At 47.4% G+C, this 23,662-nt stretch overlaps 1 protein-coding gene across 3 annotated transcripts in view; it reads right to left on the minus strand.

The window, feature by feature from the left end:
• LOC140737350 (calpain-9-like) overlaps positions 1-23,662 on the minus strand; it is a 90,947-nt gene that overhangs the window by 48,077 nt on the left and 19,208 nt on the right. For all 3 annotated transcript variants that reach the window (XR_012101114.1, XR_012101115.1, XM_073063798.1), the window contains 7 exons: positions 22,649-22,720; positions 18,105-18,190; positions 15,459-15,530; positions 8,069-8,235; positions 3,702-3,874; positions 3,412-3,620; positions 1,099-1,150 (listed from right to left, as the gene is read on the minus strand). Coding sequence is in view for 1 of the 3 variants with exons in the window: in XM_073063798.1 (XP_072919899.1) it covers positions 1,099-1,150; positions 3,412-3,620; positions 3,702-3,874; positions 8,069-8,235; positions 15,459-15,530; positions 18,105-18,190; positions 22,649-22,720 (831 nt within the window). In the remaining 2 variants the exon portion in view is untranslated. The remainder of the gene's footprint in view (positions 1-1,098; positions 1,151-3,411; positions 3,621-3,701; positions 3,875-8,068; positions 8,236-15,458; positions 15,531-18,104; positions 18,191-22,648; positions 22,721-23,662) is intronic.

Genomic DNA, 23,662 nt, shown 5'->3' on the forward strand with positions numbered 1-23,662 from the left:
GAAGTTGTAAACAACATCAAACTGCCTTAGGGACACAAGTCAACCCCGAGACTCATTTTCTGGCAGGTATACTCATAAACCTATGGAATAGTAACTATAACAGGATCAATGAAAGATCAACCAGAGTGCAAAAAAACAACAAACTGTGCAGATGTAAATACAAATAAATAGCAATAAATAATGAGAACATAAAATAATGAGATAAAGAGTCCTTAATGTGAGATCATTGGTTGTGGGAACATCTCATTGATGTGGCAAATGAGTGTAGTTATCCCCTTTTGTTCAAGAGCCTCTTGATTGAGGGGTAGTAACAGTTCTTAAACTTGTTGGCGTGAGTCCTGAGGTTCTTGTACCTTCTGCCTGATGGCAGCAGTGAGAAGAGAGCATGTCCTGGGTGGTGGGGATCTCTGTTGATGGATGCTGCTTTCCTACAATAGTTTTTCATGTAGATGTACTCAATGGTTGAGGGCTTCACCCATGACGGACTGGGCCGGATTCACTACCTTTTGTAGCACTTTCCATTCAAAGGCATTGGTGTTTCCATACAGGTGTTGAGGGCTGCTCTGGATTTGACGGGCCGAAGGGCCTGTTTCTGTGCCATGGCAGCTTTTTAAGGGGAGCTAGATGCGGCTCTGAGTATTTAGTTCACCAGTGACCTATAATTTCAGTGATAGAGCATTTACCTGCCTCTGATGGTCCACATCTCTCAGTCCCAAATGTTTGGCCTCAGTTCACTAGCTCACATCCGAACGAATTGAAAAGAAAGGCACAGACATACACTTACAAACACACGTTCACGTGGAAATAACTCGGAAAATGTGTCGCTCATGTGGCGCACGGTTGGGTTGAGTTGCTCTCCAGTCTCACAAGTAAACAGCACACTGACGATGTCTCCCCGTACGGCGATGAAACGTTTGCAAATCGATTGCCGAGACCGGAGAACAGCTCAGCCCAGCGTGTTCACCTCCACGTGCACAAAGACACAGCAGTGCTCACACACACGCATACATTCAAACTCGCCTGTGCACACAACGACACATACATACATGCACACGAGTGTCCACACACATTCATGTGGGCACGTACGCACACACTTACCCCTGCACTTGCCTGTGGAGTCTCAGCTGCCGACGTGTTCCTCTCTACTGGCCTAAGGGAGAGAAGCATTCGATCAACCGTTCACCATGAAGACACAGAAACATTTTGTGCCATTCACTGACTGGTGATGCTATTGATCAGAGTTCAATTCCCAGCGGTACGTGTACGGGGTATGACACGATCCCCGAGGTCCATGACCTCCGTCCTCACTCCCTTCCACTGCACATTCTCCCTGTCGCGACAGGAGTTTGTCCTCGGGGCTCTGGTGTCCTCCCACATTACCAAAGATAAGTTGGGTGGGTAACTGGCCCTGATGTGGATGAATGGTTAAAAAGATTCAAAGTGAGGGAGTTGGGAGGATTACCCTAAAGGACCTGATCTGCTCAATTGTGGGGTGGGGAAGAGGATTCCAGAGTGGGGCTCTGAAGCTTAAACCCTGGTGTAGTTTACAGCAACGAAGCCCATTGCCTTCCTTAGGAGGCTCTGAATCGACTGGTGCTGAACCAGGGTCCACCCAGCTGGAAGACTGAGCCCCCAGGGGAGTCGAGGCAGTCTCCACAGGTTGCACAACCATCAAACCGTGGGTTCTTTGGGAATAGCTCGCCAATTAGTTCCTCTCTCCCTTTGCGACTCTAAGATTTTCATCTCACTGCTGATACATCAAAGGAGGCCATTCTGCCCATTGGGTCCATGCTACCCCACTCCCCACCTCTCTGTTCTCTGTTATACCTTCTCACATTCCTCCCAACTTCTTGAATGTTTTTAAACCGCCTATCCACACTGAGGGCCAGTTCAGCAATCCAGCTGATCCTTTGGTGACGTGGGGGGAAGCTGGAACACACCGCAGAGGCAGGGGGAAAATTCAAATCCACACTGACAGTACCCAAAGCCAGGATCGAACTTGGGAACCCCAGAAGTGTGAGGCAGCAGCACTAACTGTAGCCTGCCTCACCCCCCCCCCCCAAACCCCACTATCTCTCTTGTGTGTCAAGACCTCTCTCTGTAAAACTGACTGCGTCCACCGCACCTTCCAAATGAAGCCAGGCCGCACTGAGTAACCTGTCCCAGCGTTTCTCTCCCTCCACTAGCCTTGAAGCCCGGTTCTGGCACCTCTGCTCAGGACCAACGTAACCTGCGGAGAGTGCTCAACACCCCCCTTCCATCATCCGCTTGTTATTCCCTTCCATCCAGCGCCCCGTCACGGTGCGTTACCTCAAGGCAGCCAGCAATATCATCAGGAAAACACACACAAAATGCTGGGAGAGCTCAGCAGCATCTACGGAAAAGAGTAAACAGTCGACGCTTTGGGCTGAGGCCCTTTCTTCAGGATGCCCTGGCCTGCTGAGTTCCTCCAGCATCTTGTGTGCGTTGCTTTGGATTTCCAGCATTGGCAGATTTTCTGGTTTTTGTGAGTATCATTGGGGATACCAGCCACTGTGACTATTCCCTTTTCTCTCTTCTACTATCAGGGAGAAGACACAAGAGCTTGAAAGCCCGGGGTGACTCGACTCAGAAAGGCTTCGTCCCCACTCCTGCCAGACTTCCCCGCTGGCCGGCAGCCCCCAGCACGTCCCCGGACAAGCAGCACACTCTGAAGGGGGGGGGGGGGGGCAGCCTGCAAGCATCGCCATGTTCCTGACGCCAACATAGCGGGCCCACAACTGAGTCACTCTAACCTGTACGTCTTTGGAACGTGGTAGGAAACCGGAGCACCCGGAGGAAACTCACGCGGACACGAGAAGCACATAACGACATAGAAACAGAGGAGATTCTGAAGCTGGTGGAAATCCGGAGGAACACAGAAGTCCTGAAGCAGGGTCTTGTCCCAAAACGTAGGCTGCTTATTCGCCTCCATGGATGCTGGCTGGTCTGCCGAGCTCCTCCAGCGCTTTGCCTGCTGCTCAGGACCACGTACAAACGCTTTATAGACAGTCGCTGGGACTGAACCATGGCACTGTAAAGCATCACGCTAACCACTACACTACCATGCCATCCTTGCCCAACCTAACATAGGTTAACACCAGTTCAACTCCCGCCGCTGTCTGTAAGGAGCTTGTACGTTCTCCCTGTGGCTGCGTGGGTTTCCTCCGGGTGCCCCAGTTTCCTCCCACAGTCCAAAGATGTACAAGTTCATAGGTTAACTGGTCATTGTAAATTGTCCCGTGATTAGGCTAGGGTCAAATCAGGGGATTGCAGGGCGCTGCAGTTCAAAGGGCCGGAAGTGAGTGAGTGAGTGGGTGGGTGGGTGGGTGGATGGATAATTGAATCCAACTCTCAGTAGCCTGGTTTTGGGACAAAAAAGCTCTTGCTTACTTGGCTAGGTTACCCTTCTCGGTAAAGACTCGTAGAAGGAATTCACCCTCCTCGTTGGGGTTGGCCGTGGACGGAATGATGATGTAATGTCCAGGCGGGAGACGGCCTCGTAGTGTCACCTCACTGGCGTTTCTGTGCTCCTTCGTGGACAGCAAGGGTGCCGCCCTCCGCAGATCCTCAAACGTCAGGAAAGCCTTCGCGGGGTCTCCCTGCAGAGGAGGACGGAGGGAGTGAGCGGTGCGAGTCGGCGGCGGGTGAAGTAATAACGAGGCCGCGCGGCGTGACCTCACCTGGAAGATGTCGAAGCCGATGTACAGGAAGTTGACTCCCGTCAGCTGCATTCTGCGCCTGTGTTTCTGCATTAGGACCACCAGGAAGGTACAGCTCACCTCAGGGTCCTCCGAGTCGTCATCCTCTTCCAGCAGGGTGAGCTTAAACTGTGGGTTCATCCAGTAGTACTTGTCTGAGAGCAACAAGGCAGAGGGAGTTGCGTAAAGGGGCGGCGCAGTAGCGTAGCGGTCAGCGTAATGCTATTACAGCATCAGTCAATAGAATCCATCAAAACTGCGGCACGGTAGAGCAGTGGGTAGCACAGCCCCCATACAATGCCGGCAATAGGGGTTCAACTCCCGCTTCTGCCCGTAAGGAGTTTGTATGTTCTCAGGTTGGTAGGTTAATTGGTCAATGTAAATTGTCATGTGGTTAGGCTAGGGTTAAACCGGGGGATTGCTGGGTGGTGCAGCTCGTAGGGCTGGGAGAGTCTACTCCGTACTATATCTCAATCAAAATAAGACCTGGATGAAACTCCTGCCACTATCTGCAAGGAGTTTGTACGTGGATTTCCTCCGGGTGCTCCGGTTTCCTCCCACAGTCCAAAGACATACGTGCTTGAAGTGATTCCAGGATTGAATGGCTTGTTGTACGAAGACTGTCTGATCGCTCTGGGCCTGGACTCACTAGAACTCAGAAAAATGAAGGGTGACCTCATTGAAATTTATCTGATGTTGAAAGGCCTCGATGGAGTGGATGTGGAGAGGATGTTTCCTTTGGTGGGGGAGTCACAGGAGGGCAAGTCATAGGGTGTACTTAAGGCAGAGGGTGATAGATTCTTGATTAGTCAGGGCATGAAGGGATACGGGGAGAAGGCAGGAGATTGGGGCTGAGAGAGAAATGGATCAGCCATGATGATGAAGTGGCAGAGCAGTCCCGATGGTCCAAAATGGCCGAATTCTGCTCCCGCATTTATCTTATGGTCTTGTGGGTTAATCGGTCACATGGGTGCAACTGGGTAGTGCAGACTCGTTGGAGCAGAGGGACCCGTACTGTGCTGTATCTCTAAATAAATAAATAACAAGCACCCCGCACAGCTCATTCCTCAACCCAGGGAGCAGAAGGCATCAGAAACCAGGCAAGCATAACCCTTCAACCACTCAAAGGTCATGCTAATCTTAACAAGGTTGGGAGGAACTACAACCAGAGGTCATGGGTTAAGGGTGAAGGGTGAAACGTTTAAGGGGAACATGAGGGGAAACTCCTACAGCTGATGGTGAGGATGGTAAGAGTGTGGACGAGCTGCCAGTCCAAGTGGTGCATGTGTGACCCTGAGTCCAACACCTCACAGAAGATTGGATGTTGGGGGTACGGGGAGCTACGGTCCTGGTGCAGGTCGACGAGAGTAGGCAGTTTTAATGGTTCAACATGGACTAGATGGGCCAAAGGGCCTGTTTCTGTGCTGTGCTTTTCTATGACTCTACGACACTCCCAGGTTCTATGGTAAATGTTGAACGCTGTCGCAGGAAAGCAGCATCCACCATCAGGGACACCCACCACCCAGGACACTCTCTCTTCTTGCTGCTACCATCAGGTAGAAGGTAGGAGAGCCTCAGGACTCAGACCACCAGGTTCAGGAACAGTTACTACCCCTCAACCATCAGGCTCCCGAATCAGAGGGAATAACTTCACTCACCACAATGAGCCTCAGGTCCCACACCACCAGGTTCAGGAACAGTTATTACCCCTCAACCATCAGGCTCCTGAACCGGGGTGGATAACTTCACTTACCACAATCAGCCTCAGGCCCCACACCACCAGGTTCAGGAACAGTTACTACCCCTCAACCATCAGGCTCCTGAACCGGTGTGGATAACTTCACTCACCACAATGAGCCTCAGGTCCCACACCACCAGGTTCAGGAACAGTTATTACCCCACAACCATCAGGCTCCTGAACCAGTGTAGATAACTTCACTCACCACAATGAGCCTCAGGTCCCACACCACCAGGTTCAGGAACAGTTATTACCCCACAACCATCAGGCTCCTGAACCAGTGTGGATAACTTCACTCACCACAATGAGCCTCGGGTCCCACACCACCAGGTTCAGGAACAGTTATTACCCCACAACCATCAGGCTCCTGAATCAGAGGGAATAACTTCACTCAACTTCACCTGCCCCTTCACTGAAATTTCCCACAACCTATGAGCTCATTGTCAATGACTCTGCATCTCATGTTCTTGATATTTATTGCTTATTTATTTATTATTACTAACTTTTCTTTCTGTATTTGCACAGGCTGTTGTCTGCACACTGCTTGAATGCCGAAGTTGGTGCAGTCTTTCACTGATTCTGTTATGGTTATTATTCTATTACGGATTTGTGAATGCCCAGAAGGAAACACACCGCGGGGTTGTATATGATGACGTACATGTATTTTGATATTATATTTACTTTGAACTTTGAAACTCAAGAGGTGGCCGGGACAGTGCAACAATGGGCAGAGCTCCTGCCGTGGAGTTTGTGTGTTCTCCCCGCGACTGCGCGCGTTTCCCACTGGGGGGCAACAATTTCCTCCCACATCTCAAAGACATGGTGGGTTGTTCAGCTGCTATGTATTTGCCCCTCGTGTGACGGCGAAGTGCGTCGATGGGAAGGTGGGGAGAGAGTGGGGCACTCTCCATCCAGGATGGTGGGGAATGGGATTACTCTGCAAGTCCGGTATTGACTCGATGGGCCGAAGTGTCTTCTTCCCACAAAGTGGCTCTGACATTTCAAAGACGATTCCAAAGGGTTAGGGTTAGTGAGTTGTGGGCACTCTCTTCTGGCACTGGAAGCGTTACAACACTTGCAGGCTGCCCCCAGCACAATCCTCACACCGTGTTGGTTGTTGACTGAGCTGCCAGCAGAACGGGCGCACGCGAGCTCAATTTCAACGTTTAAGAGAAGTTTGGATAGGTACCTGGGTGGTAGGGGTATGGAGGGCTATGGTCCCAGTGCAGGTCAATGGGAATAGGCAGTTTAAATGGTTCAGCATGGACTAGATGGGCTGAAAAGCACCTTTATGAGTTGTACTTTTCTACGACTATGACACAGACGATGCTTTTCACTGTATGTTTCAATGTACACGCAAGGCTACACTAAAGGCCTGTCCTGGGGTTGGAAGCCTGTCTTCCAATGTGGGTTGGAAATTGGGGAAGGGACTTGTTTTGTTTGTTTTTAAACGGATGCTCTGTTTTTGTTGCCTGTTGTGTTCTGTGTTGTCCTGCTGAACACTGTGGGTGCGCTGTGTTGGCAACACTTGTGGGCCGCCCCCAAGCGCACCCTCAGACTGTGCTGGTTGTTAACGCAAGTGAGGCAGTTCACTGCATGCTTTGGGGAACGCGTGATGAACGAATCTAATTCTGAATGAAGCTGGTGATGGATGACGAGCCAGAACTGGAGGCACGGCTGGGCTTGGAGGTGAAGGCTGTCAGCAGGAATGAAGAATTAGAATCGGGTGTTGCTGGACGTGGGTAGGGAGATCAGTAAGTAAAGGAATAACGCGTACAGATTGGAAACGGAACCGAGTTCAGATGAAGCTCTGGTTAACGGAAACGGGAAGGAGGGAAAGGGGCAGGAGTAAGCTTGGTTCAGGGGTGGTGGTAAAAGGAATGGGCCCCCACCGTGTACAGGACAGGGGTGACACATGCAAACTGCTGGAGGGACTCAGCAGGCCAGGCAGCTGATGTTTCAGCTGAGACCCTTCTTCAGGTCTGGAAAGGAAGGGGAGAAGCCAGGGTAAGAAGGAGGGGGAGGAGGGGAGGAAGAAGTACAAGGTAGTGGGTGATAGGTGAAACCCAGAGACGGGGAAAGGGGTGAAGTAAAGAGCTGGGAACTTGATTGGTGAAAGAGATATAGGGCTGGAGGAGGGGGAATCTGATAAGAGAACACAGAAGACCACGAAAGGAAGGGAAGGTGGGGGGAAGGGGGAGGACCAGAGGGAGACGATGGGCAGGTAAGGCGATAAGGTGAGAGAGGGAAATGGGGAATGGTGAAGAGGAGGAGGGGTGGGAACATCACCAGAATTTCAAGAAATCGATATTCATGCCATCAGGTTGGAGGCTCCTTAAGCCTGAGTGTGGCCCCATCACTGGAGTAGAGGAGGCCAAGGACTGACATATCAGAATAGGAATGACAAGCAGGGTGGCCACCGGGAGACCCTGGTTCAGGGGTGGTGGAAGAGGGAAGGGGTCCTCACAGGGTAAAGACCAGGAGTGAGATTGGTTCAGGGATGAAAATCCTGCTGACCTTCCCTGCTCCAGAGCGGGACACCCCTAACATTGCTCTGATCACCCAACCGGACGGTGGAGACGACGGCCGAGGCTCGACGCGTGCATCGTACCTTTGTAGTGTAAATTGCCTCCAGCAGAGAAGCCCCGAATCCAGCGACCCTCGTAGATCATCTGGACCCAGGGTTTCAGCCTCCCCTCTGGGTTGGAGAGCAGATCCAGACTTAAATGGCAAATCTCCACGCAGGAAAATATTTTCTTGAAGTCCTCAATGGACATCCTCATTGAAGCAAACACACACAAAAGAACCGGCCGATTAATCAGCATCAGGGTGGAAAATAACCCACACTCGCACACAGTCACAAACTGTCAGCCGCGGCTCTGTGTGTTATATGTTGCTTCTGGAGGTTGTGGGTTCAAGTCCCGCATAAGAACTAGGAGCAGGAGTCAGCCATTTTGTCCCATCGAGCCCACTCCGCCATTCAATATGGCCGTTCCGATTTGGCAGTGGGCTCAGCTCCGCCTACCTACTCACCATAATGCCTAATATTCCTGCTAAGTACAGTCCTGTGCAAAAGTCTTAGGCACACAGTATTTTTTTTTCACACACACACACACACACACTCACACTCACACTCACACACACACACACACACACTCACACTCACACTCACACTCACACTCACACTCACACTCACACTCACACACACACACACACACACACACACACACACACACACACACACACACACACACACACACACACACACACACACACACACACACACACACACTGCAGCTAGGGTGCCTGAGACTTTTGCACAGTACAGCATTTCTCAATGTGGAGCGGAGAGCGAGTGTGTAAATCTGGTGGGAGCAAAGGATGTTGGGAATGGTGAGGGTGGACTGCCATGGGAGAGGGGTGGGAAAGGTGGCACAGAGTGAGTGCCAGGGATGGGCAGTGTCACGGGTGCAGACATACCTAGCCCTGAGACACCAGGCAAGGTCATTTGATTCCAAATAATTGGTTTATTGATCATTACAGAATGTCTCTCGGGTGCTTCCTGCTTCCTCCCTTCTCCCTTCCCTTCCCTTTTTCCTAACCCTGATTCCCTCTCCTTGTCCCATTCCTACTCTCAATCCATTTTAGAGACCCATATCAGAATTAGGTTTATCATCACCCACATACGTAATGAAATTTGTTTCTTTTGTGGCAGCAGTATAGTGCAGTACATAAAATGACTGCAGTCTGAGCAAAAGACTTATCACCCAAAACCTTTGCACAGTCTATTCCCTGAATACTCAGGACAGCAAAGATTTTGCTCCCTGAATACTTTTGGGCGTATCTTATGGATTTTGGGCTGCTGATCACGAATATCACCATGAAATATCCTTATCATGCACATTTTTTAAAGACGCCTATATTTGTTATTTCAATTCATAATTAAAGTCAGAATAACTGATGCCAAGATTAAGGAAGGCATTTTTGTTGCTCAAACAAGTCATCAATGACAGGCAATTCGAAGAACTTCCAGTGAGACCGGAGAAAATCACATGGAAGGCATTCAAGGATGTTGTTGAAAATTTTCTTGGCAACTACGGAGCATCAAACTACGTGCAGCTGGTTGACAACATGCTTCAAGCATACAAAAACCATGAAGTTCAACATGTCACTAGAGATTCATTTTCTTCATTCCCATTTAGTTCTTTCCTGCAAATCTTGGCGCTGTCAGTGATGACAACGGTAAAAGGTTTCACCAGGACATTGCGGTCATGAAGAAACGGTATCAGGGATCAGAAACTGGAATCCATCAGTGCTGGCTGATTATTGTTGGTCACTTCAGTGAGAAGCCTCAGACACTGAGTACAAATGAGAATCATCAAGAAACATTTCTAGCTTAGTTGAACCTCCATGATCAGTAGTGACACACACCAGGGATATGTGCTTAACCCACTGCTCTACTCTCTCAACACTCAAAACTTTGCAGCTAGGCACAGCTCAAATGCTATCTGTAAATTTGCTTATGATGCAACTATTGTTGGCAAAAATTCAGAGGGCGTACAGGAGTGAGATATACCAGCTAGTTGAGTGGTGTTGCAGGAACACCAAAGTCAATAAGACCGAAGAGCTGATTGTGGACTTCAGAAAGGGTAAGACAAGGGAACATACACCAGTCCTCAGAGGGATGAAAGGTGGAAAGAGTGAACAGTTTCAAGTACCTGGGTGTCAACATCTCTGAGGATCTTTCTTGGGTCCAACATATCCTGGGCCAACCAATTAGCGGGAGTATTCAAGGACATTTTCAACCTCTCACTGCTACGGGCAGAAGTTCCCACTTGTTTCAAAAAGGCAACAATTATATGCATAATTGGATAATGCATAATTATATGCATATGCACAGCATATGCCAGTGCGTAAGAAGAATAATGTGGGCTGCCTTAACGATTATTGCCAGGTAGTACTCACATCGACAGTGATGAAATGCTTTTGAGAGATTGGTCATGACTAGAATGAACTCCTGCCTCAGCAAGGACCTGGACCCATTACAATTTGCCTATCGCCACAATAGGTCAATGGCAGACGCAATCTCAATGGCTCTTCAGACAGCTTTAGATTACCTGGACAATACAAACACCTACATCAGGATGCTGTTCATCGACTATAGCTCAGCAGTTAATACCATCATTCCCACAATCCTAATTGAGAGTTGCGGAACCTGGGCCTCTGTACCTCCCTCTGTAATTGGATCCTTGACTTCCTAACCAGAAGATCACGGTCTGTGCAGATTGGTGATAACATCTCCTCCTCGCTAACAATCAACACTGGCTCACCTCAGGGGTGTGTGCTTAGCCCACTGCTCTACTCTCTGTATACACATGACTGTGTGGCTAGGCATAGCTCAAATACCATCTACAAATTTGCTGATGATACAACCATTGTTGGTAGAATCTCAGGTGGTGACGAGAGGGCGTACAGGAGTGAGATATGCCAACTAGTGGAATGGTGCCACAGCAACAACCTGGCATAATGTCAGTAAGGTGAAAGAACTGATTGCGGACTTCAGGAAGGGTAAGACGAAGGAACACATACCAATCCTCATAGAGGGATCAGAAGTGGAGAGAGTGAGCAGCTTCAAGTTCCTGAGTGTCAAAATCTTTGAGGATCTAACCTGGTCTCAACATATCAAAGTAATTATAAAGAAGGCAAGACAGTGGCTATACTTTATTAGGAGTTTGAAGAGATTTGGCATGTCAACAGATACACTCAAAACTTCTATAGTTGTACCATGGACAGCATTTTCACAGGCTGCATCACTGTCTGGTATGGAGGGGCTACTGCACAGGACTGAAAGAAGCTGCAGAAGGTTGTATATCTAGTCAGCTCCATCTTGAGCACTAGCCTACAAAGTACCCAGGGCATCTTCAGGGAGCTGTGTCTCAGAAAGGCAGCATCCATTACTAAGGATCTCCAGCACCAGGGCATGCCCTTTGCTCACTGTTACCATCAGGCAGGAGATACAGAAGCCCGGGGCGGTGGGGATGGTAGCGAGGAGCTACTGCACAGGATTGAAATAAGCCGCAGAGAGATGTAAAGTTTGTCAGCTCCATCATGGGCACTAGCTTTCACAGTATCCAGGACATCTTCAAGGAGAGATAGTGTCCATCATTAAGGACCTCTAAAACCCAGGGAGGAGATACAGGAACAGCTTCTTCCCCTTTGTCATCCGATTTCTGAATGGACATTGAACCCATGAGCACCACCTCACTACTTTTTAATATTTATTTTGCACTACTGATTTAATTTAACCATTATATATATTTACTGCAATTTATGTTTTTTCTATTATTATGAATTGCATTGTACTGCTGGCACAAAGACAACAAATTTCACAGCATATGCCAGTGATATTAAACCTGATTCTGATACTGAAGTGCTCTCAAGTCCCTTGATATAACAGCACGCTACAATCTTTCACCCTTTCAATAACAATCTGATATTCAAAGCCGATGACCTTGCATTTACCAAAATACTCCATCTGCCAGACCCTTGTACCTGGGCCAGGGCCTTGAGGAATGAAAGTGATTTAATCTTTAAGAAAGGCAGTCCAATATTTTTACGTTCTTTGAAGGTTAAGGAGGTTCAGCTTATTAAAAATCAGGATTCAAGTTTACTGTTCATATCTCACATATGGTGAGAGAGTGCTGGTGTCACAAGAGTCGCCACACATTCCAGCCCCATCACAGCAGGCCCAAACTGCTCGGCAGAACACGTAACAAATGAATTCATCTTTTCTCAAGAAAGGAGCCTTTAGCAAGTGAAACAGGCTGATGCTCCTGGACAGAGTTCGGCACTGTTAGAGGCGAAGATGAAATGTTTGCGGTAGGAGCATACTGGTGAAATGTTCAAGCTGCTTCCCCCTCACCCACTGGCTCACCCGACACCTTTCCAAACCGTCACCAATCTGTGAGCTCACCAACCCCCAGACGGACATGGAAGACCACACACTACTACTGCAAAGACGTTCTCCCCGGTATGTTAGCCAACGTCCATTCCTCAACAACTGGTGTTCACAAAGACCATAAGACACAGGAGCAGAATATCGAGTTGGCTCTGCCATTTCATCATGGCTGATCCATTTTCCCTCTCAGCCCCAGTCTCCTGCCTTCTCCCCGTATCCCTTCATATCTTGACTAGTCAAGAATCTATCAACCTCTGCCTTAATTATACTCAAAGACTTGGCCTCCACAGCTGCCTGTGGCAACGAATTCCACAGATTCACCACTCTCCGGCTGAAGAAATTCTCCTCATCTCCATTCTAAAATGATGCCCCTCTATTCTGAGGCTGTGTCCTCTGGTGTTAGATTCTCCCACCACAGGATATTCCCTTTCCACATCCTTTTAACATTTGATAGGTTTTAATGATGTCACCCCTCGTGTTTCTGAATTCCAGAGCATAGAACAGAGAACATTACAGTACCTTACAGGCCCTTCGGCCCACAATTTTATGCTGACATTATAACCTACTCTAAATCCAATCCAACCCTTCCCTCCCACATTGCCCTCCATTTTTCTGTCATCCATGTGCCATTTTAAATGCCCATAATGTATCTGCCTCTACCACCAAACTTGGTGGGGTATTTCACACACCCACCATTCTCTGCATGAAAAATCCTCCCCACGATATCCACCCCACCCATACTTTCCTCCAATCACCTTAAAAGCATGTCCCATTTCCACTCTGCCTATCCACTCGATCTATGCCATCTTGTACACCTCTATCAAGTCGCCTCCAAAGAGAAGAGCCCTAGCCCACTCAACCTTTCCTCATAAGTCATGCTCTTTAAACTGGACAGCATCCCAGTAAATCTCCTCTGCACCCTCTCTGCAGTTTCCACATCCTGCCTAGAATGAGGTGACCAGAACTGAACACAATACTCCAAGTGTGGTCTCACCAGGGTTTTATGGAGCTGCACATTACCTTGCGGTTCTTCAACTCAATCTCTTGACTGATGAAGGCTAACACACCGTACACCTTCTTAGCCAACTTGTCAGCTTGCATGGCAAGCTTCAGTCGCGTGTCCAACGTGGTCATGTTTCCTATATTACAACAGTGACCACGTTTCAGAACAAGCCTAACTGCCCAACATTGGTTGTGAAGCAACTAGGACATCCTATTCTAGACAAAACTTCCATTGTCAATCAGCACACTTTGTTCATGGTACAAAGACCACATTTGCCCCCCAGGGTCAGTGAGGGTAACCTTTCTGTACCCAAACATCAGATACAATTTGCACCTGCAGATTTTCTCGTTTGTCATCAGATACTACAAGGGGTGATTGATAAGTGCATGGCCTAAGGTAGGAGGAGTCAATTTTAGAAAACCTAGCACATCTATTTTTCAACATAGTCCCCTTCTGCATGTACACACTTAGTCCAGCGGTCATGGAGCATACAGATCCCTTCTTTGTAGAAGTGGTCCACAGCAGGGGTGATTGATAAGTTTGTGGCCTGGGGTAGAAGGAGATGAGTTATTGTTCAAACTTTCTGCATTTTCACTTAAAGAGTTGAACTGCACGTGCATGTAACAAGAGCTGTATAATTCATCTCCTTCTACCTTAGGCCCCGAACTTATCAAATCAATCACCCCTGCTGTGGATCACCTGGAGGTCCAAGATGCTCTCGTTACATGCACATGCAGTTCAATTCTGAGTAATAATGCAGAAAGTTTGAACTTAATAACTCATCTCCTTCTACCCCAGGCCACGAACTTATCAATCACCCCTGCTATGGACCACTTCTACAAAGAAGGGATCTGTATGCTCCACGACCGCTGGACTAAGTGTGTACATGTAGGAGGGGACTATGTTGAAAAATAAATATGCTAGGTTTTCTAAAATTGATCCCTTCTACCCTAGGCCACGAACTTATCAATCACCCCTAGTATAATTTGGAAAACCTGCTTCCACACCTCCACGTGAACGATCTTGGCACTCGTATCCCCATGATCCAGGACATGCCCTCTTCTCATTGCTACCATTAGGGAGACTCAACGTTTTAGAAACAGTTTTTTCCCCATTGCCATCAGATTTCTGGTCCATCAACCTGTGAACACTAAACATCACAATATTTTTGCTCTCTTTTTGCATTGCTTACTTATTTTGGGTGGCAAGGTGGAGATGCATCTCCACCAAAGGATCTGTAAGACGCTCCTTCTCTCCACTCGCCAGCAGGTCACCTTGGGAAAGGTGTAGCACCTGCTTAGCACCCCCCACCCCCCACCCGATCAGGGTCACGTGAAGCCATGGGAGCAGGTGGTGGATGGTCGTTTGAGTAGCCGGTGCATATCACAAGTCCTGGTTATGTGACCACTGACACCAGTCAGACAATCTCTGAAGAGTATTGATAATGGCTGGGGTCACCCGTCTTGTAAAGCCACTGCCCAGAAGAAGGCAATGGCAGCCACTTCTGCAGAAAAATTAGCCAAGAGCAATCATGATCATGGAAAGACCAAGATCGTCCACATCATACAACATGGCACTTAATGATAATTGTAACGATAGTGTACTTTCTGTATTGCACTATTCTGCTGCAGCACTATAACGAATTTCACAACAAATGTCGCTGATAATAAAGCTGGTTCTAATTCTGTTTTGATGGTGTCTCTAATGACTGTTATAGATTGAGGCAGTGGAGTTGGAAGGTATTAAACAACACAGATTACACTGGAAGAACTCAACGGGTCAGGCAGCATCTGTGGAAGGATTGGACATTGATGCTCTCTGGGTTGACAGCCTACATCTGGACTCCATCTTGTCCTGCCAGGCCTAGTCCCTTCTCACCTACATCTGGGAATCAGGGATGTCTGGCACACTCACCACCATCTCAACAACTCTCAGTTCCCTGGCCCCCATCACTTCACTTTCATCAGACCCTTCACAGATCTCTTCTCAAGGCTGGAGGAACTGTTGAATAGTTAGTGGGAAATGAACAGAGGTTCTTACCAAAACTCCCCATCTTCCAAGTGTACCATCGAGGAACGGTGTTGTTCTGAGACCTGGTTCCACTCTGCAGACCTGCAGAGAGACAGAAGTGATCAAATCTTCCCGCTCAGAATATAATGGTGAGAGCCCCAGCATGCAGGATATCTTCAAGGAGTGATGCTTCAAAAATGTCAGCTTCCATCATTCAGCACCCCCATCACCCAGGACATGCCCTCTGCTCATTGCTACCATCAGGAAGCCTGAAGGTACACACTCAACGATTCAGGAACAGCTTCTTTCCTCTCTGCCATCTGATTTCTAAATGGACACTGAATCCATGAACACTACCTCACTACTTTTTAAATTTCTATTTTTGCATTACTTAACTTTAAAATGTATACTTCTGACTCTAATTTACAATTTTTATTATTCTGTTTTGTAATGTACTGCTGCTGCATAACAATAAATTTCACGAGATACGCCAGTGTTATTAAACCTGATTTGTGATCCTGAGAGCACGTTGCAAATGCAGGGAGCGCCACCTGGAACGTTCAGAGATCCCGTGTGGCAACCCAGAAAAGGGGAAGTGGAAGCGTTGTGGAGAGAAGGAGAAGGGTACACCTCACACTACACTAGCACCTAGATATTCCCCACCCCAGAGACTGAAACAGTGCATAAAACCTTGGTGTGGAAATCCAGAGTAACACCCGGTAAGATCTTACCACTTCTCGTAAGATGGCGGCGTGCATGATGGTGGTGGCTTCTCTGGCTCCAAAGGTAGGTATAACTGTTCACCCGTTACATCTTTTTTACAGATTAGTACAGCAGGTCTACCCCACTAGCAAGCGGATCAATGGGGGAGGAGCAGGACTACAGGAAAGACGCAAATAAGGTTGAAAGAGTAGAGAGAAAATTTATAAGGATGTTCCAAAGCAAACACGAGGAAATCTGCAGATGCTGGAAATTCAAACAACAACACACACAAAATGCTGGTGGAACACAGCAGGCCAGGCAGCATCTATAGGGAGAAGCGCTGTCGACGTTTCGGGCCGAGACCCTTCGTCAGGACTAACTGAAAGGAAAGATAGTAAGAGATTTGAAAGTAGGAGGGGGAGGGGGAAATGCGAAATGATAGGAGAAGAAATGAGGGGGTGGGGTGGAGCTAGGAGCTGGAAAGGTGATTGGCGAAAGGGATACAGAGCTGGAGAAGGGAAAGGATCATGGGACGGGAGGCCTGATTTCTTTCCCTTTGCAATATCCGTCCCCCTCTTTTCCTTCGCTACATCGACAACTGCATTGGCGCTGCCTCCTGCATGCATCCTGAGCTTGTCGACTTCATTAACTTTGCCTTCAACTTTCACCCTGCTCTTAAATTTACCTGGTCCATTTCTGACACCTCCCTCCCCTTTCCTGATCTTTCTGGTCTCCATCTCTGGAGACGGCTTATCTACTGATATCTACTATAAGCCTACATGAACCTTGACTTCTCTAACTTCCGTTAATGCCCCTCCTCCCCTTCTTCTCCATCCCTGACATATTTAGTTCCCCCCCTTTTTTTTCTCTCTTTCTGCCCATCACTCTGCCTGTTCTCCATCTCCCTCTGGTGCTCCCCCTCCCCCTTTCTTTCTCCCGAGGCCTCCCGTCCCATGATCCTTTCCCTTCTCCAGCTCTGTATCCCTTTTGCCAATCACCTTTCCGGCTCTCAGCTCCACCCCACCCCCTCCTATCATTTTGGATTTCCTCCTCCCCCTCCTACTTTCAAATCTCTTACTATCTTTCCTTTCAGTTAGTCCTGACGAAGGGTCTCGGCCCGAAACGTCGACAGTGCTTCTCCCTATAGATGCTGCCTGGCCTGCTGTGTTCCACCAGCATCTTGTGATTTTGTGTGTGTTACAAGGACGTTGCCAGGTCTGGACGACTCGAGTTATATGGGAAGTTTGAATAGGTTGGGACTGTTCTTTAGCACATGGAGATTTGATAGAGGTATGCAGAATTATGAGGGATACAGATAGGGTTAATGCAAGCAAGTTTTTTACATTGAGGTTGGGTGGAACTACGAGTAGATGTCATGGGTTAAGGATGAAAGGAGAACATGAGGGGCAACTTCTTCACTCAGAGGACCGTGAGAGTGTGGTCCATGGAAGCTCAATTTCAACATTTAAGAGAAGTTTGGATAGGTACATGGATGGGAGGGATATGGAGGTCTATGGTACCGGTGCAGGTTGACGGGACTAAGCAGTTTAAATGGTTTTGGCATGGACTAGATGGGCCAAAGGGCCTGTTTCAGTGCTGTACTTTTCTATGACTTGTTACAGATCATATTGCCGTCTGCAACAGGAGTCAGAGTACATACCCCCCCCCCACCATCCAAACTTCTCTTAAACACTGAAACCGAGCTCACGTGGCACACTTATGCTGGCAGCTTGGTCCACGATCTCACTACCCTCTTAAGTGAAGAAGTTTCCCCTTAACATTTTCATCTTTCACCCTTAACCCATGACCTCTGCTTGCAGTCTCACCCAACCTCACTGGAAAAATGTATGGTGGAATGACAATTGAACTTGAACTTGGACATGCCTGATGAACTCAGCAGGTCAGAGAGCACCTATGCAGAGGAATAAGAATTTAGGGGTGAGATCCTTTGACCAGATCTCTCTCTCCCCTTACCCATCGCTCCAGGCACCACTCCACTCCACTCTCCCCCACGGGTTGCGAACTCGCACCAACTCCACTTGGCCTGTCTTGAGTTGAACCTGGGAAATTCACAAAACAAAAGTGATCACCAAGTCTCCAAACACCTCACAAACTTCAACAGGCGAGGAGCAGACAAATCTTGAAACTGGCACTGACTGAAGAACAGGCCCTTCCACTTTGGGAAGCACATGGAGACCTGTATCCAGAAAGCCGTGCCTGTCACGTGACAGCACTGCCCCCACCTGGTCGGAGGTCACACTGCATGCCAGTCAACATTTCGCCCCTCCCAACTAATCAATGCACGCTTAACCATTGGCCACCTTAATTGGATTAACCCATCTAGCACCAAGCCGTTGGCCCCGGTGAATCACCTGGGCTGGACCCTCCAGCCCCCTGACCTATAAAGGGTGCTACATGTGCTTGGCTCGCTCTCTTTTTGCCATCCTCGAGGGACCACCCTGCTTCACTCTAGACTGAAGACTGCAGAACAGCGCTGGAGACACGTGGTAAGTTGTGCATTGAATAGGGTTGTGGGAGCATTTATTGCTGTCCCTGTAGCAGAGAGCCGTGCCTGCCCATAGTGAAGGGGTGGCAGGTATCGTAGTTATTTTCCCTTGCCTGTATGTGTACCTGTACTCTGTCCCCACAACGTTTTCCTGTGTATTGTACTGCCGACCTGACTTTTCCCACACTCGTCTATTCCAAGCGCGTTTGTGCAAATATTGTAGCCACTTGTGTTGTTCCCAAGCTTTTCTCCCCCTGTAAATAAACTCCTTATTATTAAAACTGTGTGTCCAGAGCTCTTGCCTTTGAGAGCCAAAGAATCTGTCTCATTTCCATCACAACAAGACCTTGGGGAGGGATAAATTCAGCAAGGAGGGTGCAATGCATCTATAACCATATAACCATATAACAATCACAGCACGGAAACAGGCCATTCCGGCCCTCCTAGTCCGTGCCGAACTCTTAATCTCACCTAGTCCCACCTACCCGCACTCAGCCCATAACCCTCCACTCCTTTCCTATCCATATACCTATCCAATTTTACCTTAAATGACACAACTGATCTGGCCTCTACTACTTCTACAGGAAGCTCATTCCACACAGCTATCACTCTCTGAGTAAAGAAATACCCCCTCGTGTTTCCCTTAAACTTTTGCCCCCTAACTCTCAAATCATGTCCTCTCGTTTGAATCTCCCCTACTCTCAATGGAAACAGCCTATTCACGTCAACTCTATCTATCCCTCTCAACATTTTAAATACCTCGATCAAATCCCCCCTCAACCTTCTACGCTCCAATGAATAGAGACCTAACTTGTTCAACCTTTCTCTGTAACTTAAGTGCTGAAACCCTGGTAACATCCTAGTAAATCGTCTCTGCACTCTCTCTAATTTATTGATATCTTTCCTATAATTCGGTGACCAGAACTGTACACAATATTCCAAATTTGGCCTTACCAATGCCTTGTACAATTTTAACATTACATCCCAACTTCTGTACTCAATGCTCTGATTTATAAAGGCCAGCGTTCCAAAAGCCTTCTTCACCACCCTATCTACATGAGACTCCACCTTCAGGGAACTATGCACTGTTATTCCTAGATCTCTCTGTTCCACTGCATTCCTCAATGCCCTACCATTTACCCTGTATGTTCTATTTGGATTATTCCTGCCAAAATGTAGAACCTCACACTTCTCAGCATTAAACTCCATCTGCCAACGTTCAGCCCATTCTTCTAACCGGCATAAATCTCCCTGCAAGCTTTGAAAACCCACCTCATTATCCACAACACCTCCTACCTTAGTATCATCAGCATACTTACTAATCCAATTTACCACCCCATCATCCAGATCATTTATGTATATTACAAACAACATTGGGCCCAAAACAGATCCCTGAGGCACCCCGCTAGTCACCGGCCTCCATCCCGATAAACAATTATCCACCACTACTCTCTGGCATCTCCCATCTAGCCACTGTTGAATCCATTTTATTACTCCAGCACTAATACCTAACGACTGAACCTTCTTAACTAACCTTCCATGTGGAACTTTGTCAAAGGCCTTGCTGAAGTCCATATAGACTACATCCACTGCCTTACCCTCGTCAACATTCCTCGTAACTACTTCAAAAAATTCAATAAGGTTTGTCAAACATGACCTTCCACGCACAAATCCATGCTGGCTACTCCTAATCAGATCCTGTCTATCCAGATAATTATAAATACTATCTCTAAGAATACTTTCCATTAATTTACCCACCACTGATGTCAAACTGACAGGTCTATAATTGCCAGGCTTACTTCTAGAACCCTTTTTAAACAATGGAACCACATGAGCAATACGCCAATCCTCCGGCACAATCCCTGTTTCTAATGACATCTGAAAGATCTCCGTCAGAGCTCCTGCTATCTCTACACAAACTTCCCTCAAGGTCCTGGGGAATATCCGGTCAGGACCCGGAGATTTATCCACTTTTAAATTTCTTAAAAGCGCCAGTACTTCCACCTCTTTAATTGTCATAGGTTCCATAACTTCCTTACTTGTTTCCCACACCTTACACCATTCGATATCCTTCTCCTTAGTGAATACTGAAGAGAAGAAATCGTTCAAAATCTCTCCCATCTCCCTCGGCTCCACACATAGCTGACCACCCTGATTCTCTAAGGGACCAATTTTATCCCTCACTATCCTCTTGCTTTTAATATAACTGTAGAAGCCTTTCGGATTTACTTCCACCTTATTTGCCAAACCAAACTCGTAACTTCTTTTAGCTTTTCTAATCTCTTTCTTAAGTTTCCTTTTACATTCTTTATATTCCTCGAGCAATTCCTTTACTCCATGCTGCCTATATCTATTGTAGACATCCCTCTTTTTTCGAACCAAGTTTCTAATATCCCTTGAAAACCATGGCGCTTTCAAACCTTTAATCTTTCCTTTCAACCGAACAGGAACATAAAGATTCTGTACCCTCATAATTTCACCCTTAAATGACCTCCATTTCTCTATTACATCCTTCCCATAAAACAACTTGACCCATTCCACTCTCTCTAAATCCCTGCGCATCTCCTCAAAGTTAGCCTTTCTCCAATCAAAAATCTCAACTCTAGGTCCAGTCCTGTCCTTCTCCATAATTATATTGAAGCTAATGCTATTGTGATCACTGGACCCGAAGTGCTCCCCAACACATACATCTGTCAGCTGACCTATCGCATTCCCTAACAGGAGATCCAACACTGCCCCATCTCTAGTCGGTACTTCTATGTATTGTTGCAAAAAGCTATCCTGCACACATTTCACAAACTCTAAACCATCCAGCCCTTTTACAGAATGAGCTTCCCAATCTATGTGTGGAAAATTAAAATCTCCCACAATCACCACCTTGTGTTTACTACAAATATCTGCTATCTCCTTACACATTTGCTCTTCCAACTCACGCTCCCCATTAGGTGGCCTATAATACACTCCTATCAGTGTTACTACACCTTTCCCATTCCTCAATTCCACCCAAATAGCCTCCCTAGAGGAGCTCTGTAATCTATCCTTCCAAAGCACCGCCATAAGATTTTCTCGGACAAGCAATGCAACACCTCCTCCTCTGGCCCCTCCTACTCTATCACACCTGAAGCAACTAAATCCAGGAATATTTAGTTGCCAATCACACCCTTCCTGCAACCATGTTTCACTAATAGCTACAACATCATAATTCCATGTATCAATCCACACTTTAAGCTCATCCACCTTTCTTACAATGCTCCTAGCATTAAAATAGATACATTTAAGATACTCTCCACCTCCTCCTCTCTTTTCATCCCTAGCAATGCATTCAAATTTATTATCCTTTTCTTTCTTCTCCCCTACAACTTCGGGCTGAGCGCATCCCTCCTCCATCACCTGCCTGTCCTCCCTCACACACGGTCTACTTACTTGCTCTACTGGTGAACTAACCTCCTCTCCCATAGTTTCCTCAAATTGATTTCCGCCCCCCCATCTTACTAGTTTAAAGTCTGCCCCGTAGCCCTAGCAAACCTCCCCGCTAGGATATTGGTCCCCCCAGGATTCAAGTGTAACCCGTCCTTCTTGAACAGGTCACGCCTGCCCCAGAAGAGGTCCCAATGATCCAGAAACTTGAATCCCTGCCCCCTGCTCCAATCCCTCAACCACGCATTCATCCCCCACCTAATCTCTGCCCCATATGCTGACCGTTTGAGGCTAAACCACACATGAAGGCCAGGAGCTGGACTTGGCTGTCAGAGGCCACTTGACATGAATGCCATTGGGAGCATTTACTAGGTAGTGGGGGCATATCCCCATTACCCACGCCCCTTTCTAAGGCTATGGCAACCTGAAGGAACCACAGTGTGAGGGAGACTTATTTCACGGGATGTCTGGCTGAGCTGGAGGTTTACTGAGGCCCTGAGAAGGTCACCTATCATTCCATCAGCCAGCAGTACCAACTGCAGAGAAAGCTGAGAGGGGTCACACACAACCGCATCGCCCAACAGCCACAGCTCACCTTGTCAACACCAGTCACGGAGTACGCATGTCCAGTTACAATGCCTTGTTCACCTAATACTCCCACTGGACCCTGTGCAGAGAACGAGGAGGATTACATCTCACTCATCATATTATGAAACTTCTGCAATTTTTAAAAAATATTTTACACTCTTATTCCTCGAAGCTCATCCCCAGGTTGCTGGCACTAAAGGGTGATCTATTTCACCAAGTTGAGAATCAACATCAGGAGTAGGTTTACAACAACCGAAAATACACTGTAAAATTTATTGTTTTGTGGCACAACACTACACTCAGATGTAATAAGAAATATTAATAAATAATAAACAAAAAAGTCTGCAGTTTTTTTTATAAGCCTAAATTTATTTATTTAGAGATTCAGCATGGAAGAGGCCCCTCCGGCCCAACAAGCCCACGTCACCCACTTCCATCCATGTGACCAAATAACCTACTAACTGGTACATCTGGGAACTGTGGCAGGAACCCAGAGTGTCCAGGGAAATCCAAGCAGTCACCGGGGGAAAACACAGAAATTCCTCACGGACAGCAGTGAGAATTGATACTGGGTCACTGGTACTGTAAAGTGTTACGCTAACTGCTAGTGTTGCTATCATATTTGCAAATAACGCTTACCCTTGTAGTGAGTTCCAGGTGCCAATCCTTCCTCCCCCCCCCCATCTCTCTCACATTCCTAACTCCCCCACACTATCTCCAGTCTACTCCTGTCTATTATTCTCATCTTTTCTAAAGACAATGGGTCTTTATACATTCCATTTAATATCAGAGAATGTACACAGAATACAACCTGAAATTCTTACTCTTCACAGACATCCTCAAAATAGAAGATAAAACTCCAAAGGATTAATGGCAGCACTAACTGCTGTACCAAAACTCTACCCTAGAAGCAGTCCAGAGATGCTGGAAAGCCGAAGCAACACACACACACACACACACACACACACACACACACACACACACACACACACACACACACACACACACACACACACACACA

This window comes from Hemitrygon akajei, chromosome 12 (assembly GCF_048418815.1).
Source record: "Hemitrygon akajei chromosome 12, sHemAka1.3, whole genome shotgun sequence".
NCBI lineage: Eukaryota > Metazoa > Chordata > Chondrichthyes > Myliobatiformes > Dasyatidae > Hemitrygon > Hemitrygon akajei.